The 17,508-nt window shown below is 38.9% G+C and overlaps 2 protein-coding genes across 4 annotated transcripts in view; one reads left to right on the top strand and one right to left on the bottom strand.

Annotated features, from left to right (window-relative positions):
• The window catches only part of CAB39L (calcium binding protein 39 like), a 149,804-nt gene extending 141,762 nt beyond the window's left edge, over positions 1 to 8,042 (bottom strand). The window contains exon 1 of one of the 2 annotated variants that reach the window (XM_072610527.1): positions 7,887 to 8,042. The gene's annotated coding sequence lies outside the window, so the exon portion shown is untranslated. The remainder of the gene's footprint in view (positions 1 to 7,886) is intronic. The other variant, XM_072610528.1, reaches the window with a different exon arrangement.
• Positions 8,043 to 8,045: 3 nt separating this feature from the next.
• SETDB2 (SET domain bifurcated histone lysine methyltransferase 2) overlaps positions 8,046 to 17,508 on the top strand; it is a 57,730-nt gene continuing 48,267 nt past the window's right edge. For both annotated transcript variants that reach the window (XM_072610514.1, XM_072610513.1), the window contains exons 1-2: positions 8,046 to 8,245; positions 10,367 to 10,771. In XM_072610514.1, coding sequence (XP_072466615.1) covers positions 10,756 to 10,771 — 16 coding nt within the window. In that variant the 5' untranslated portion in view covers positions 8,046 to 8,245; positions 10,367 to 10,755. The remainder of the gene's footprint in view (positions 8,246 to 10,366; positions 10,772 to 17,508) is intronic.

Below are 17,508 nucleotides of genomic sequence, written 5' to 3'. Positions count from 1 at the left end.
GAGGGAAATATAGTTAGTCTTACACAACATGACTATTATGGAAGTCATTTGCAAAACTACACAGATATGGCCTATATTGAATTGCTTGCCTTCCCAAAGGGAATGGGTGGGGAGGGAGGGATGAAGAGAAGTTGGAACTCAAAGTTTTAGGAACAACTGTCGAGTACTGTTCTTGCTACTAGGAAATAAGAAATACAGGTAATGGGGTATAGAAAGTTATCTGGCCCTACAGGACAAAAGAGAAGATGGGGATAAGGGAAGGGAGGGATGTTAGAAGAGAGGGCAGATTGGTGATAGGGGCAATTAGAATGCTTGGTGTTTTGGGGTGGGGGGAGGGGGCAAATGGGGAGAAAATTTGGAACCCAAAATTTTGTGAAAATGAAAGTTAAAAGTTAAATAAATAAATAAATAAAAAGTAAAATGCCAATTTTTGGTGAGGTTTCAGGAAAACAGAAATTAAGGCATAAATATGAATTATTATTTTATCATTATTATTATACCTAGCATTTATAGAGTGTTTTAAGGCTTGAAAAGCACATTAAGTATTTTATCTCAATCTTCATGATAATCCTGTGACACAGGTGCTAGTATTATTTTCATTTTATACTTTAGGAAACTGAGATAAAGGTTAAGAGCCCTGCCTAAGGTCACTCACAACTAACACAGGTCTTCCTGACTGTAAGTTCAGCATGCCCTATCCACTTTGCTATCTAGCTGCTATTTTGGAAAGCATTTTGAAACCATACCCTCAAAGTCAATAAACTTTGTATATCCTTTGACCCAGTAAAAGCACTACTATATCTAAAAGCCAAAGAGATCGAAGAAATAGGAAAAGTACTCATACATACCAAAATAGTTACAGCAGTTCTTTTTGTAGTAGTAAAAAAATCTGAAAACTAAAGGAGCGTCAAAAGGGGTGTCCATCTATTAAGGAATGGCTATGCAAATTATGGCTTATGAACACACTGAAATACTGTTGTGCCATAAAAAAATAAATAGATCAATTCAGAGAAAATTGGGAAGACCTGTAAGAACTGATGCAGAGTGAAGTGACCAGAACCAAGATTTATACAATTACAGTATAAAGAAAAACAACTTTGAAAGACTTGAGAAATCTGGTCAAACCACAGTTCAGAGGATCAATGATGAAGCATGCTTCCCACCTTTTGACAGAGAGTTGATTGATTCAAGATCCAAAATGAGATAGATTTTTGGACATAGCCAATGAGAGAATTTGACTATGCAAAAATGATAGTTTTTTTCCTTTTTTTTCTTATTCAATGGAGGGTGAGGAGAAAGAGGTACGAAGAAGAAAAAAATTAATGCTTGTTAATTGAAACAAATAATGAAATTAAATTTTAAAAAGTTGTTGGGAGGAAATGAACATCCTGGCCTATTTACACTGTGGGGTCGATGCAGGGTCTAGAAGATGATCCCATGCACTGGGTACATTGATATTAATTTGACCTGCTTCACTATTTACTACTAATTTGATGAAAGACTGTATTTGCAAGTATGTTTGTGTATCTTAACAGAAACATAATGGGAAGAGAACAAAGCAAAAAAAAGCCTTGATAAATAGGATGGGAGGTGAGGGAGAGGAGAGAAAGTTTCAGGCTATTTATCCACTTGGTATACATTCACACCAACTTTACATAAAGGAATACAGCAACAGCACCTTCAAAAGGGAAGGATGCAAGGAACAAGTAGTACTCAGATCTCTGAGTCAAAGAACACAGAAAGCTTGGCAGGCACCTCAGAGCTCTGATATTAGGTAGTAAACATGAGAGCCAGCACTAAATGCTTGATTGACAGCTGTGATACCTGTACTAGCCCTTTCTATCCCCACAGGATTTCATGTCAGAGGACTTGTGTTGGAATCACAGCTTAAGAAGCATCTTCCTTTCTATTGTGTGTAAGCATCTTTAATATAAAAAGCAATGGGTGTTTCAACACCAGAAGCCCCATTTGAAAAATGTTTAACTTATGTCTGAAGTTTAACCTAAAAGCAGTATACCTCACCGTATGCAGTAAATGTGTGACCAAAAGGTTGTATATGAATAATATCTTATTTCCCACTGAACTGTCAGAACTCAGTGAATTTTAAACATCAAGAAATTTTGTTTTATTGTTTAGCATTTTTGATACCACAGTTCTAAATAAAAAGTATACATTGTAATTCTTGTTCATATATTCTCTGATTTTATTATTATAAAAACTTAACAAGACAAATTTCACAAGACAACACCATTCAATGTCAGGAGCAATGCAGATGATGGAGGACCTCTTCTTGGCCCTAAGAAAACTGCTGCATTTCTTTCAGCCTGGGCTTTCCAGCCTGTAATCCCCTGGGGAAAAGAAGGGTTGAATTGGATAAGAAGGGGAATGGTCATATATGGTCCAGAAAACTAAAAAAAACGCCTTAGCGGATGTGCTTAGCTTCTCCTTGGATCTTTACAGTAGATTCATTGAGACCTTTCTGTAGACCTTTAATTTGAATCTCATCCCTGGTTTGAGAATCAGTGGTCTTTGACAACAAGGAGTCTTTATTTCCTTTTTTTAAAAAACTTTTTTACTTTTAAGATGAAAAATTCATTTTACTTCTAAATTTTGGGTCTAGCTCCTGAATCCCAAGCAAATTTGTTGAATGCTGATTTGAAAGAATAACTTCAGAATTTGTTCCCACAGATAAAAATTGGCTTAAAGAATTACAAATATATCGAACTTAAAATATGTGAGTGCAGTTAAGTGGTGTAGTAGATAGAGCATTGAACCTGGAATCAGGAAAACCCCTTAATGTCCTAGAAATCTTTACATAATGGAGTGTATATACCAAAAAAGTATGCACATCCAACATTTACTGACAATAAATCATAAAGAAATAAACAACTCTTTGACATACATATAATTTTTACCATTTAAAAAAAGACAATAATCTTATATCTGAACCAAGGTGTTTCTGGGCAGTGTTTGTTGGCATTGCATGGTGAGACAACACGCACAGTGCAAAGTGGGCACGTTGCGTGTTCAGAATAAAGGCTGCAGTGAAGTCTTGAGGTGTAACACTGGCAAGCACTGCCAGAAACACCTTAGATTCATTACGAGTTTGATTTTGGGGGGTTTTTTTTTGTGAGTTAAGAATTTTTTGGTCGTTGTGAGTTCAGAAAGCTTTTACTGTTGCCAGATTTTTGAATGACACACATTCAGTTACACGACCCCCATATGGGATAGAAACCCATCGTTTAAGAAGGGCTGATTTATGGAGACAGAGAAGAGGGTAATCCATCTCTTTAGTGTCATTTTCTTCAATAAAATCATAGCCCTTTTTGATGCTGAGTCATATGACTGTACCAAAAACTGAGGTGGAGGAATTTTTTCTGGGTTTTAGTAGTTACAGCTCTTGAGAAAGAGGGAATTGAAGTACCTTTACAGAAAGTTGCTCTCCTGCCTTCCAATGGCTTCTCCCCCAAAGCTGGGAAAGACCTGGTTAGAAATAGCACTAACAGCCTAAAGAAGGCTCCTTTTCTTGGGGCTTTTGGGTATATACCTGGCCTTTGCAGGGCAGATGATCAGTCTTCAGTGGTAGTGTTAGTGGCCCTTTCTTGCTAAGGACTGCTTGCTGCCTGTGATGATGACTTGAGGGGAGGGAAGGGAGAGCAGGAGTGCTGCTAGGCCTGACTTTATAAACATTTAGGTAAAGATTTAAAGATCCTTAATTAGCATAAGTAAGTTGTAGGACAATTACAGATCTGTACTAGCAAAGTGGTTTCTTTAAGGGGAAGTTAGGTCCTTATATCAATAAAATCACACATCTAACATAAAAAAAAAAGTTATTCCATCTAATCTAAGGTCAGTGCTACTCTGGAGTAATTAACAGTGTAAATGGATAAATTGACATGAATTTGTCTTATGAAACACAATCATCCCAATTGTTTAAAACAGTGAAACCTCACTGTGCAATATGAGAAAATTCTAATGCTAGCAATATTTTCCTTTCTAAAAAGAAAAATCATAAACATATGTATACATATATTACATATGATTTAACAAATGGGTAACAATTTAAAAATATGGCATTTTTTTTTTCTCCACATGGAAATAGAGGTAATTTCCTCTATTTTGTTCTAGCCAGCTAGGTGGCCCAGTGGATAAAGCACTTAGTCTGGAGTCAGGAAGATCTAGATTCAAATCCAGATTCAGACACTTACTAGCTGTGTGACTCTGGGCAAGTTAATTCACCTGCCTGCCTCAGTTTCATCATTCCTATAAAATGGGAATAACAATAGAATCAACCTCACGGAGTTGTGCAGATCAAATGAAATAATATTTGTAAAGCACTTAATAGTGCCTGGCACATAGCAGGAACTTAATAAATGCTTATTCCCTTTCTTTCGCTAATATTTCATCTACCTTTTTTTAATGCAACTCTTTTAGGTTTAATTACTTAAGTTCATGAGAAAATACTTCACTATACGTATGAGAACATTTTTCTGAACTTGTGGAAAACCATGATGTTTCTAAGCAGGAGACTAAGAATCTTTTCCTTTAGGGATAGAGAGAGAAGCAATAATAAAAGAATAATTTATAAAACAAATTTTTAAAAATTTATACTGTGTTGTAATTCACTTTGCTGATTGATATAAAAAATAAATATAAAATCTTACTTGGACAAAATACAAATGAACCACATTATCTATATTCATAATTCATTTTCAGCTTAAGCGTTTATTGATCATATAGTTTTATGTAAGAAAGGTAGCATGGTAGGTATCCATAGTTACCAAATTAAGATGTGTTCTTTAAAGTAATAAACATTCATATAATGATTTTTAAAATACTTGTATTTAACTAATAAAAATGAAAATCAGTGAAATAAACTTATTTGTATGTTATAGTAGTTACAATCCTTTGCCTTTGTTATTACTGTTCAGTCATTTTTAGTTATGTCTGACTCTTTGTGACCCCATCTGAGATTTTCTCAAAGATACTGGAGTGGTTTGCTATTTCCTTCCCAGCTCATTTTATAGATGAGGAAACTGAGGCAAACAGGGTTAAGTGACTTGGCCTAGGTCACACAGCTATTTGAGGCCAGAGTCTTCTTATCCACTGTACCACCTAGCTGCCCTCATTTGCCTTTAGGTTGTATTAACAAAAGAGCTATAAAAAAAACAGACTCAAGGCAAAGAATCATGGAATATCATAACTGGATAAGGACAGGAGTTGACCTAGACAATACTCTCACCCCACTAAAAGTAAGTAACAGGATACTATGCCTGGAATCCATAACTAGGTAAGAAAATATCTTGTTAATTCACTAGGTATAAACGAGGCCTGGATATTTCTTAAGGTATGACAAGTCATTCTGACTGGTTGAGGGATTTGATCATGCTCCTTAGAAGCAAATGCTTCGGTCTCCTCCTGCCTGCTTGTGACTTGAGGAGGATGCTGTGGACTTTAGAAAGGCATAGATTTTGGACTTTTCAACTAATGCTAGCACATCCCCAGGATAGCAAGAGCTGACATCAGTTATATACACTGGGAGTCAAAGACAAGAGGAGGAAAGGCAAACTCCAGCTTCTACAAAGAGCCCAACAGAAAAGCTATACCAAACTTAACGGGGATATCTTGAGGACTCTAGCAAATGAACTTCCAGGATATGTGGGTTACCCCTTTGCCACATGTGTGTTCTAAGGCTGAGCTCATCTTCCCCTAGATCAGAGGTAGCAAACCTGTGGCCTTCAGACTACTTGTGGCCACCTAGGTCCTTGGGTGTGGACTTTCAAATAAGTCTGGATTCAGTCAAAGAATCAAATTTGAGGAACCTAGAAAGCCACAAGTGGTCTGGAGGCTGCAGTTCCCCACCCCTGCCTTAGACTCTGTATGTAATGGTGGTCTGAAAGTGTGTCAAAGATTTGGTGGGGGGATATTTTGTAAAAACTGTACCAGATATACCACTCTAGTAAATACCTGTTTCTAATAGCTAATTACATCTGGCTGACTATTCAATATCAATGGCTCATCACAGAAGTAAAGAAGTAAAGATACTATTGGGAGCTGATTAACTTATAGAATTACAAAGATAACCCTTATGCCCTCTCTCTTGCTAATTCCAGTGATGGGTTAAGACAGTGGCTCCAAAGTATGTACTATATTACTCTAAGGGATCTCAGCGCTCATAGTAATTTAAATCATTTTACATACTAGGAAACAAGTCCCAAAAGGTGATTTGGTGCAGAGAAGCTAGTGGCAGGGCTGTGACTAGAATTTTCAAGAAGTTTAAATAAGGCACTCATAAAAGTACTGGCTTACAGATTTTTCAAGTAGTACTAAAGTTTAAAGTTTGCTGGGGTAGAGGGGGGTATACTCTGGGAAAGAAGTGAGGTAGGTAATTCACAAAGCAAAGTAAAATCCTAGATAGCACCTTAAGTGGTATCAATTTTACTAATAAAACAATCATTCAAATGCACAACTGACTGTGGAATCTACTTGATTTATCTGAATGCAACATAAGCAAATACATTCAAGTGGTCACAATTTCAATAGGTGAGAAATTAATGAAAAGCACTGTATTTTCAGTTAAAAGTTATATCTACAACTTAGAGAACTGCACTCTAGTATCCTGTTACTCAGCAATATCCACTACTTATAAAACACTGCATATAAACTAATTTTCCTCTCAATCCTCCCCAAATTCATCATTGCATTCCTGCATATTATTCGAATGGGAACAAAGACTTCTTGAAACTAAAGTCCTTTAACCCACAGGATGGAATTTATAATTTTCTTCATTATTATTACAGCTGTTTGATTCCTTTGATGTCCTTGTCACCAAAAACCATCATACAGCTGGATCACTGACTAACCCTGAATAATTGAAAACTGAACTCAGTGCAATAAGATAGTTATCTTCATCTCCTCCACCCGGATGCCAAAACTAAGAACGGCACAGTGAAGACTTTCAATAGCCTAGTTGTCAGATCCCCTGACTTCAGAGTTATATTTATACATGTGTGTCCCTGATACAAATCCACCTTATAATTTTTTAATGGTGTTTGGGGAAAAGAGCTCAGAAGTATGGGAGGTTTCTCAGGAAAAAAAAGAGAACACCTTAGAGCTTAAAAAGTCAAATGACATTAAAACCTAAGCCTAACACATTCCTTGTCACTGTACACAAATTATCCAGAAGTCCAAGCCCACGTTGCATTAATTCTTCCTCAGCAGGGCAGCTACGAGGGCAGATCAAAGGAGGTTTTTGACTCAAAACATCCCGATCTCCTGGACACTGATCCCCCAGGAAGGAGCAAAGGGCAGTTTGGTGACTGGAGGCTGGAGGGCATGTGAGGACCGTATCTTAAGGAAGGCAACTGATTAAGATACAATTTGAGGTCAGAACCCAGCACCCATTTACGACGATGCCACGCAAGATCACGGTCAAAAGCAATTCTAGCGTTCTCAGAAATGACGAGGCAAGCAAAGAAAGTCTCCCTCATTCCACTTCCCTATTACCATGACGACGGGAAGGGGAAGGCCAACGAGAGGCAGGCCGGCCCGTAGACTGTGTAAGCGTATCCCGGATAGGGATGCCCATTAGCTGGGTCAAGGTCAGGGCCCACAGATGCGGAGATCCACCCCGCCCCCCTCCCCCCCAAAACAAAAACAAACTGAACACTAGTGGTGGCTCTCCATCACGGCCACAACTCCCTCGCTTTCTCTCTTTTCTCCCTCCTACGATGAGAAACTCGGGGTAACGGAGTTGTTCACCCTTCCAACAGGAAAAAGAGGACGGTCCTGGAGGAGACCTTTCCTCCGCCGGCCCCAACTCCCGAGCACCCCACCCCCTTGCACCCGGGGCAATGCCACACACAAGATGGCAGCCACACACCTACCGGAGGGAACCGCGGCGCCACGGCTGCAAGGATGCCGGCTCCCCGACTGCGGTTGATTCTATTGGCTTAACCCCGGAGCGCGAGACAATCCGAGACTGGACATAACCAATCAGGCGCCGGGGAGCGAGCGTACACTTGGGAACCGGGCCGGAGCATGACAGAAGCCTTCCGCGGGCTTCGGAAGCCCGTACGTAACCAGTCGAGGGGTGTGGCAAACGGAAGAGCAACCAATGGCCGCTTCTCTTGGAGGCGCCGGATGGGAGACCCAGACTCCGCCCATTTCGGCTTTAGCCTTAGGGATGCCCGGGGATGCTCGGAAGCGCGTGTTCCGTTCCCGGTGAGGCGGGAATCTAGCGATTGTAGGTATCCGACGGGAATTTGAAAAAAAAAAAAAAAGGCCGAGGAATCCTCCCGGTGGAGGTGTGCCGGAGGGTGGTGGGGGCTACGCCCGGCGCCCCGCGGATGGGCAGGGAGCCAGGCCGCAGGTCGGAAGGAGGTGGCCAGATTAGACACCTTGATCGACCCGGCGGCGGAAAGACTTCTCCGTTCCGGAATTGCGGCGTCGTCTTTCCTCCCGCGCTGCTCTCCCACGGGGTCACGCCGCTTGCGGCTGTTACCGGAGGAGGCAGGGAGAGACCGGCCTGGGCCAGCCCGGGGGAAGCCCGGATCCGGCCGGCCGACTCGCGGGGATGTGGGCCAAACGGGTTCTCTCGTGGGAGCGTTCAACCGGGAGTGCCCAGTCCCCGCGCCGGCCGCTGCAGGGGCGCGGGGTTCTCCCTGACCCCCTTCTCCCCCGCCTCCCCCTGTCTGAATTGAGCCCACGTGTGGCGGGAGACTGCGCCTCGTTCGACTGAAGCCCTGCTCCCCGCTCCGGGCCCCAGGGGCATGGAAACGCAGCCTTGGGCTTGTTGGAACCAAGGAAGCGCTGGGGTCCGGGAGCCGTCCAAGCCAAGGCTGCAACCCAGACCAAAGTGTCTTTACACCAAACTTGTCGAGGGGTCGTTTGCAGGCCTTGACCCCTGTAGTCTTTCTTCACTTCCCCCAAAAGGAAAGCTTTGAAGCAAAAATAATACATTTCCCTTTTAACTGCTGCCATAGGGAAGCAGCCTTCTAAGGAGTAGGAGCCCCTAGGAAAGGGAGATAACTCGATCTATATGCCCCAATAGTGGTAAAAGGAATGACAGTGGTAAAAAGGTGTCACCAGTTCTTGTATAAAAAGAAAAAATGTGCTTGGTCCTTTGACATGTTCTTCAAACCTTTCGGTTTAACATAGTAAATAAAAGAAATAGCAGTTTTCTCTTACTTATGGAAAGAATGACCCTCTAGTAAAACCTAGTAACATTGCTTTTTCTTATAGGTATGTTTCTGCCACTAAGTATGGCAATGGGGACCTGATCAGAAAATTGCCAGATATTATTTCTTGAAGGGGAGATGACAGTTGTGCTCGGTTATTTAACGGCTTTGGTATTGAAAAAAAAAGTTTGAATTTAAGAAAGTTGTGGGGCTGCAAGTTGGAAGCCCATCAGAAATTTAAATAAGATTGTTTTGGCCCTTAATTATATTTTATAAAAGAATTGCATTTTTTTAGTTGACCTGAAACTACAGGTTAAATAATAATGTTCATTTTCATAGTGCCTTATAGTGTTGTCCTTTGGACAAAACCTGTAATATAGTTATCGAAAGTATCCTTACTCATCTTTGAGATGGAACTGGAACTTTGAGAAGTCTAACAACTTCTCTGCAGTAACATAGCTACTTAGTATTTAGATAGACTTTTAACTCAGTTCTCCTGATTCCAAATTGGATACACTAACCACTATAAGTAACATGCCAATTCTTAGATGTCAAAACTTAAGTACGCCTTGCATTTTGGGTGCAGAAATTCCCTTTAATATTTTTGAAGTTGAAAAGTCATCTTTGAACATTAAATAAGATGGCAAAAAATGAATATGTAAAGATTAGAAAAATTAATTTAGGAAGCTGTGTTAAAACTGACGCTGATTTCTTTAGAAAGAAAAATTAGCCATGCAGTTGAGGGTGCCATGAGTATTCCTCATTTGGAATTGAAGCAAACCATCTCTAAATATCCCTAGAACATCTAATATCCTTTGGTTTATTGTAGATTTCAATGAAAAAGACTTGATTTATATATATTTTATCTTAAACATTCTGTGATCAAATAACTATGTATTTACTCATTTAAATGTGTTCTCCTTTTAAAAAAGGAAATGAAACCAACTACAGATTCAGTTGAAACCAACCTGTTTAATTACTGTATCCTGTATATGCAAAGTCACTGGGAGAAAATTTTTTGTGTACAAATTATAGTTCAGTAGTTTCAGGTATGAATAACCCAATTGAAAACATTGTAGGAATTCCAACTGTACTGTGATTCTGTGACTTTTATTATACCCTTTAAAAATGATTTATCAACTCTGCATTTTTCAGATGTGTACTCTTTTTCCTTGTTTTCCATATAGAGTGTTTTACTGATTCATGGATGCAAAGAATGAAAATGTTTTTATCATGAAGAAAGTTCCTATTTAATTTGCCTACTTTTGGATCAAGACTTGGAAGTATAACTTGAAGTCAACATGGAATTTGAATATTAATCACCTCTGATAGTTCCTTTTATCATGATTTCCAGTCTGAAAATTAACCAGACTAAGCTTATCAAAAGGCATTGGATCCAGAATAGGAAAAATGAGAGAGAAATGTTGTCTAATGACTGCCAGTGCCTTGGAGGAGGGAATATAGGAGCCAAAGTTGGATGCTAGTTATGTTTTCAAATTATAATCAGTGTTTCCTCTGATGTCCCTATAAATCTCATCCTGAAGAGGTTCACATACTTCAACAGCTGCTGCAGAAGATGGAAGAAAGAAATGGTAAGTTGAACAAAATGATTAACTTAGAAAAAGCTTTTAGAATGCTTTTGGAAGTATACGTGATTTCAGCTTGTGGAACTTCTACCGCCAACCTTCTTAATGGCTTGGTACCACTAGTTAAAATACAGTATGATAGAAAATGATACAACAAACATAAATTTAAGTGCTTACAGTGTGCCAGGCATGCAGTCTTTCTTGGCTGAGAATGACCATTCTAAATTAGATGGCTTTTAAGCACGCTTAACAAACGCTTTTTTTTTTTTTTTGAACACTTTTAAGTAATCAGAGTGAGGAAGACCTGAATTCAAATTTAGCCTCAAACACTTCTAGCTGTGTGACCCTGGACAAATCCCTTAACCTCTTTCTGCCTTAGTTTCCCCACCTGTAAATAGTGATAATAAGATCACCTACCTCCCAGGGTTGTAGTGAGGATCAAAGGAGATACTTGTAAAGTGCTTAGCACAGTCCAGCACAGCATAAGCACTTAATAAATGCTAGCTATCATTATTATTACTATCCTTATTATAATGTCTATAAAGTGCTTAGCAGAATACCTGACACCTATTAGGGACTGTATAAAATGCCTCTATATAAATGTACTATATAAAACCCTCATACTACTTACTTTAATCAGTCAATAAACAAATACTGTTTGGTGCTTACCATTTTCTAATCCCTGTGCTAGGAATACAAAGACAAAAAAGAAATAATCCTTGACTCCAGGGAGCTTACATTGTATCAGGGAAAACAACGTGAACATAAAGATACAGAGAAGAAAATGGGGGAGGGGAGACCTTGCAACTGGGGAATCAGGATAGGGGGTGGTACTTGAGCTGAACTTTGACAGAAGCTAGGGATTCTTGAACTGGCCATGAGGAATGAGGGCATGGAGCAAAACAATGTATGAAAACATGAAGACAGGAGATGGAATGTTTCAGAATGTTTCAAGTAATGGCAAGTAGGCCAGTTTAGCTGGATAACAGAATATGTAAAAGGGGAGAATGTATAATAGACCTGGAAAAGTAGAATGTCGCCAGATGAAGAGGGATATGAAGGGAAACCCAGAAATGTTTTAAATCACTTCTGAAAAGGAACTCTCCTGAGAAGTGAAACTCCGTCCTGATTGGGGGACATTTAATAAGCAGGTGGACCAAAAGTCTTCAGTTCTTCCTCATAAGAACAGGGCTTGATCATGAGACTCAGCCCGCTCCGGGCATCTGGGTAAGAGGAAGCCATCTCCATCTGGACCTCTAGCTAGTTTTCTCCTTAGTAATCTGGGTTACCCTGAACTCTGCAGAGGAGACCAAGGACCAGGACTTCTTCCAGGCAAAGCTCATCCAAACTGGATTCTAACAGAAATCAGGTCTCCCAGTTGGGTGGAGTTCCACCCAACTAACTAGCTCGTGCTTTGAGAGCTCCAGGAGCAGATCTCATCACTGAACCATGCCTTCCAGCCCTCCAAACTGACCTTTTCAGGAGATGAGTTTTAACAGAAATAAGAGGGGAAAGGGGTGGACCACAAATAAATAATTATTAATATAATAATATAGTATTAATTTCACAGAATTGATTGGGTCAGTTGGGTGACTAAGTAGTTCCCTTCATTCATTTGTTCTCCACAGGTGAGGGATGAAGTCCTTAAAGGCCATTTCCAAAGGCATTGGGCAGTGAGATATAGTGGATAAAGCACCACATTTGGAATCAAGCCATAGGTTTGAATCCTCACCCTGTCCTTTACTATCTGTGGGACTTTTGGCAAGTTTCTATAACCTCTCTGGGCTTTCATTTCCTTATCTGTAAAATGAAGAGGTTATGCTAGATAACCACTTAATTTCCAGTTTTAAATCCTGTGATCTAATTCTTAAGGATAGCATCATGGAAGATGTAATCCTGTTTTCTCTTATCAGTATCCCTTACCTCTAAAATTTGGACTGAATTGAAGTAGTAAATAGATTGAGATTAAACTAGTAAACCACATGCCCATTTAGTAGCTCAATACCACTTCAGGGTGGCTCAGTGGATAGAGTGCTAGACCTAGAGTCAGGAAGGACCTGAGTTCAAATCCAGCCTCAGATGCTTATTAGCTGTGTGACCCTGGGCAAGTCACTTAACCTCGTTTGCCTCAGTTTCCTTGTCTGTAAAATGAGCTGGAGAAAGAAATGGCAAATCACTCTGTTATCTTTACCAAGAAAACCCCAAAAGGAGTCTTGAAGAATTGGCCTACAACTTGAAAATGACTGAACAATAAATAAACCACTTCTTAGGCCAAAAGGAGTAAGAGCGACTTTCAGGATTCTTTCAGTCATGGGCTGCTGTCCTTAGCTGGCTTTAGTTCTTTAGATGAGAAAATGGTGGAATACTCTGTTCTCGTCAGTCACAAGACTGTCAAAGAATGAAAAAGGTAAAGGAAGGGTTGGCCAGAGCAACGAGAATCAGCATTGCAGAAAGAAAAGGGGAGGAAGAAGAGGCAAAAGGAACCTTAAGTGCTATCAGAATATTTGCAAATTAAGCTCAAAAAATATTGAGGTAAATTGGCTAGGAGAGTTTCTAGGAGAGTTAAGAGATTGTAGCTGTATCTTTCACAAATCTGTATTGCTTGGTGACTAACTATTGGTAGCTCAAATTACCATTTTTTTTTTTGTAATTGCCTTCCTTTTAAGATATGGTACACAGCATAAATTTTCTAAGTATTCTCTACTGGAATATCTTAATGACATAAACTAACATTTCCAAGGGAATCTTTCAAATGAAAGTCACTGAGTTGATGACTACAAATCTTAAATAAAACTTGATTTGTGTCTTTTCAACATGTCACTTCTTACCTCAAGCCAGAAGAAGGGAGTGATGAATGATGCTGTCAGATTATGGGGAGTTCTTCAATAAACAATCTTAAAAGGATTGACAGTTGTTCAGAAATCGTCTCTTAATCCTCCCTGACATAAATGTCTATCACATATAAAGAGAAACCTAGGAAAATGTTTTTAGGTTATTGTTGGCTACAGGCATAAGGCCACAATTCCTAAGAGCATCAGTAAAGGAGAAAACAGACTTGGGGCTAATAAAGTGCCCTAGAACAATCTCCTAACTTAAAGAGAACTCTTTGAGACTTTGGGGTTTTTTAGTCATTTGGTCGTTTGTTTGTTTTTAAAATAGTATTTAATGTTTTTTCCAATTACATGTCAAGACGATTCTTAGCATTCATTTTTAAAAGATTTTGAGTTCCAAATTTTCTTCCCTCCTCTTCCAAAAATGGTAGACAATTTGATATAAATTATACATGTGCTATCATGTAAATTATATTTCCATATTAGTTATGGTTGTGAAAGAAGAAACAGATCTAAAAAAAAAAACAAAAAGGAATAAAGTAAGTGAAAAGAGTATGCTTCAATCTGCCTTCAGAGTCCATTAGTTCTTTATCTTGATGTTGATCGCATATTCTTTCATGAGTCCTTTGTACTTGTCTTGCTTGGATCATTGTATGGCTGAGAAGAGCTGAGGCCTCCATCACTGATCACCACACAATGTTGCTGATCCTGAGTACAGTGTTTTCCTGGTACTGATCATTTTGCTTTGTATCAGTCTGTACGAGTCTTTCCAGGTTTTTCTGAGAGCATTCTGCTCATCATTTCTTATTGCACAATAGTATTCGATTACATTCGTTTATCACAGCTTGTTCAGCCATTCCCCAGTTGATAGACAGTCTTTCAATTTCCAATATATTGCCACCAGGAAAAGGACTGCTACAAATAGTTTTGCACATGTAGGTCCTTTTCTCTTTCTTAGGATCTCTTTGGGATGCAGACTTAGTAAAGGAATTGCTGGTTCAAAGGGTAGGTACAATTTGTTTGTCCTTTGGGCATAGTTCCAAATTGCTGTCCAGAATGGATGGATTGGTTGACAAATCCTCTCCAACATTTATCATTTTCCGTTTTTTGTTATATTAGCCGATCTGATACGTATGAGGTGGTACCAGAGTTGTTTTAATTTGCATTTCTTTAATCAGTAGTGATTTAGAGCTCTTCTTCATATGTCTATAGATAGCTTTGATTTCTTCATCTGAAAATTGCCTTTTCTTATCCTTTGACCATTTATCAATTGAGATGACTTGTATTATTACAAATTTGACTTAGAGGCTACTCTCTGTTTCCTAAACTACACGTCTTCTAGGTTGCTAGGAGATAGAACATTGGGCTTGTAGTCAGGCAGACCTGAGTTCAGATCTACCTACAAGAATTAATAGCTGTGAGAATCTAGGCAAAGGCATTTAATATCTTTTAGCTTTCAGCTTCTTCATTTATAAAATGAAAATAATTATAGTACTTCACTAGGTTATTGTGGAAATCAAATGAGGTCATATATGTAAAATACTTTGCAAAGTGCTTTTGCATATAGCGCTGTATAAATATGAGCTATTACCGCATTTATATGCCACAGTTTATTTAGCCTTTCCCCAACTGTTTGATGCCTGAGTGATTTATGGGTTTTTTTGCTATTACAAATAACATTGCTATGAATATCATTTAACCTATAATTTGATCTTAGCATGTTTTCCCTGGGACTCTGTCCTAGGGCCTCTCTTCTGCCCATACTTTTGCTCAGGCATCTTATCAGCTCCAATTGAAGTATCCATGGTATCATGTCTGTCATGCTATTCAGGTATCATGTCCATCCATATGTCTTCAATCTATTCATTCCTTTGTAATCCATAATTTCTCACTTAAACTCTAGTTATGCATTGTGAGAAGCCTGAATCACAAAATCAAGGAATTTGAAAATTGAAAGAGAGCTCAATGGTCCCGTATTTCCACTCCAGAGAAAAAGAGTACTCAGTGTGACATAACTGATAAAAGTGATTATCCAGACTTTGCTTGAAGACCTGACATTCAAGCATTCCAAAGTAAAGTCCATCCAAAACAAAATCCATTTTCTTCTAACTTAAAGCTACATATCCTCTAAATTACCCCCCTCTTTTTTTTTGCTCCAATACTAGCTCCACTAGTATTGGTTTATAACCTCAGCATCATGCATAGTCATAGTAATAAAGATAATAATAACAGTATCAGCTGGCATTTATGTAGCACTTTAAAGTTTGCAGAATGCTTTACAAATTTGATCCTCACAATAACCCTGAAGAGACTGAGGCAGACAAAGATAAAGTGACTTGCCCAGGGTCACACAGCTAGGAAATATCTGAGGCCAGATTGGAATTCAGGTCTTGCCGATTCAAGGTCTGTGGTTTTATTCACTGTGCCACCTAGCTGCCTCAGTTTGACTCTTCTCTCTTGCCCAATATCTGATCAATTGCCCAGTGAATCACTCAATATTTGTTTACTCTTACTCTCTGTCAGGCACTGTCCTAAGCAGGGGATACAAATACAAAAATAAAAAAAAAAAGACCAGTCCTTCCCTTGAAGGAGCTTACAACCCAATGGGGAAATCAACCACAGAAAGAAACTGAAAAGGAGACGAGGGGGAAGAAGGGACTGGGAAGCGTGAGGGAGCAAGTTCTTCAAAGGAATGAAGCCTTCCTTGAGAAATGAAGGAATGATTGAATTGGCCTTTTTAGAATGTATTTTTGCCCACCTTCATAATTAGAACACATGTTAAATTCTCTCAGGAGTTAGTGAAAATAAAGTTGTAACTTATTCAAAATTTATTTATTTATCCAAAGTTGATGGATCCCCTGATATCTGATATCAAGTGGGCCATAAATCCTCGCTTAAGAACTCCTCTTGTATAGGTTTTCAGTCCAACTCTATATTACAGTCTGGACCATAGGAATTCTTCATCAACTGGTTCTGTTTTGTTTTTCCTATGTGGATAGTCATTCCAAACTCTTGATTTTTATATTGTTTGGGAGGCTCCATTGTGTTCCAGGTCTGGATGCATTGAGCACAGTGTCACTTGCCAGATGGAGCTTCTTGAAAGTGTCACCATCTTTAGAGAAACTCTTTTTCATTTTTCCTACCACGGTGACAAGCATACTTCCACCAGTTTTATGACTTGATATTAACAATGAAGGTTGTCAATCAAGTTATCTTTATTGTTTTATCTTTAAAGTAATCTTGTACAACTTTGATATGTGTGGAAAACACCTTGTTGGAGGAGAACCTTTAAGGGAGCCTTTAAGAAAACATTTTTGTTCTAGCAAACAGTGAGATGCATTCTCTACCTATTTCTGTCACTTGTATGATGATGAAGTTTGGTCTTTTGTGGAATATCGCTTAGAAAATTCAACCTATTTCCTTCTAATACTCTCATCAGGGATATCTTTGATCTTTATGTCTATTGTGATTTTATATATGTGGGGAAATAGATATTGTATATGGATCAGTAATTATTGATGTTCTCCCTGTCCCCTTTTTCATATTAATAATAAGATTTAAGAGGGTTTTTTCCTACGCCTTTGTTAGCTTCACTTCTCTGAGACAACCTTGAGAAATCATCTCTCAAAATTGTCTCCTCCAGACCTCTACTATCTAAACCTAAGTACCACTTTTTTTAATGTCATTTCCTCCTCTTTTAAGTCCAAATGTGGTGATTCTATTGTCCTTGGTGTTGAAAAAAGCTGGTCGTAAAAATGTAGGCCTATTATATCTTTTGTCTGTTAGCCTTCCGATTTCATCTTTAAGTGTCCTTGAGATTGCTTTGATGTTTGTGTTTTCAGCCAAGGTTTCTATAAACTTTGTTTTTCCTTCCATTATTTATTACTGTTTTATGGGGTAATAATCTGTTCA

This window comes from Notamacropus eugenii, chromosome 5 (genome assembly GCF_028372415.1).
Source record: "Notamacropus eugenii isolate mMacEug1 chromosome 5, mMacEug1.pri_v2, whole genome shotgun sequence".
Taxonomy (NCBI): domain Eukaryota; kingdom Metazoa; phylum Chordata; class Mammalia; order Diprotodontia; family Macropodidae; genus Notamacropus; species Notamacropus eugenii.
Note: the sequence above shows the minus strand (reverse complement) of the source record. Positions and strands in the feature narration are given on the sequence as shown.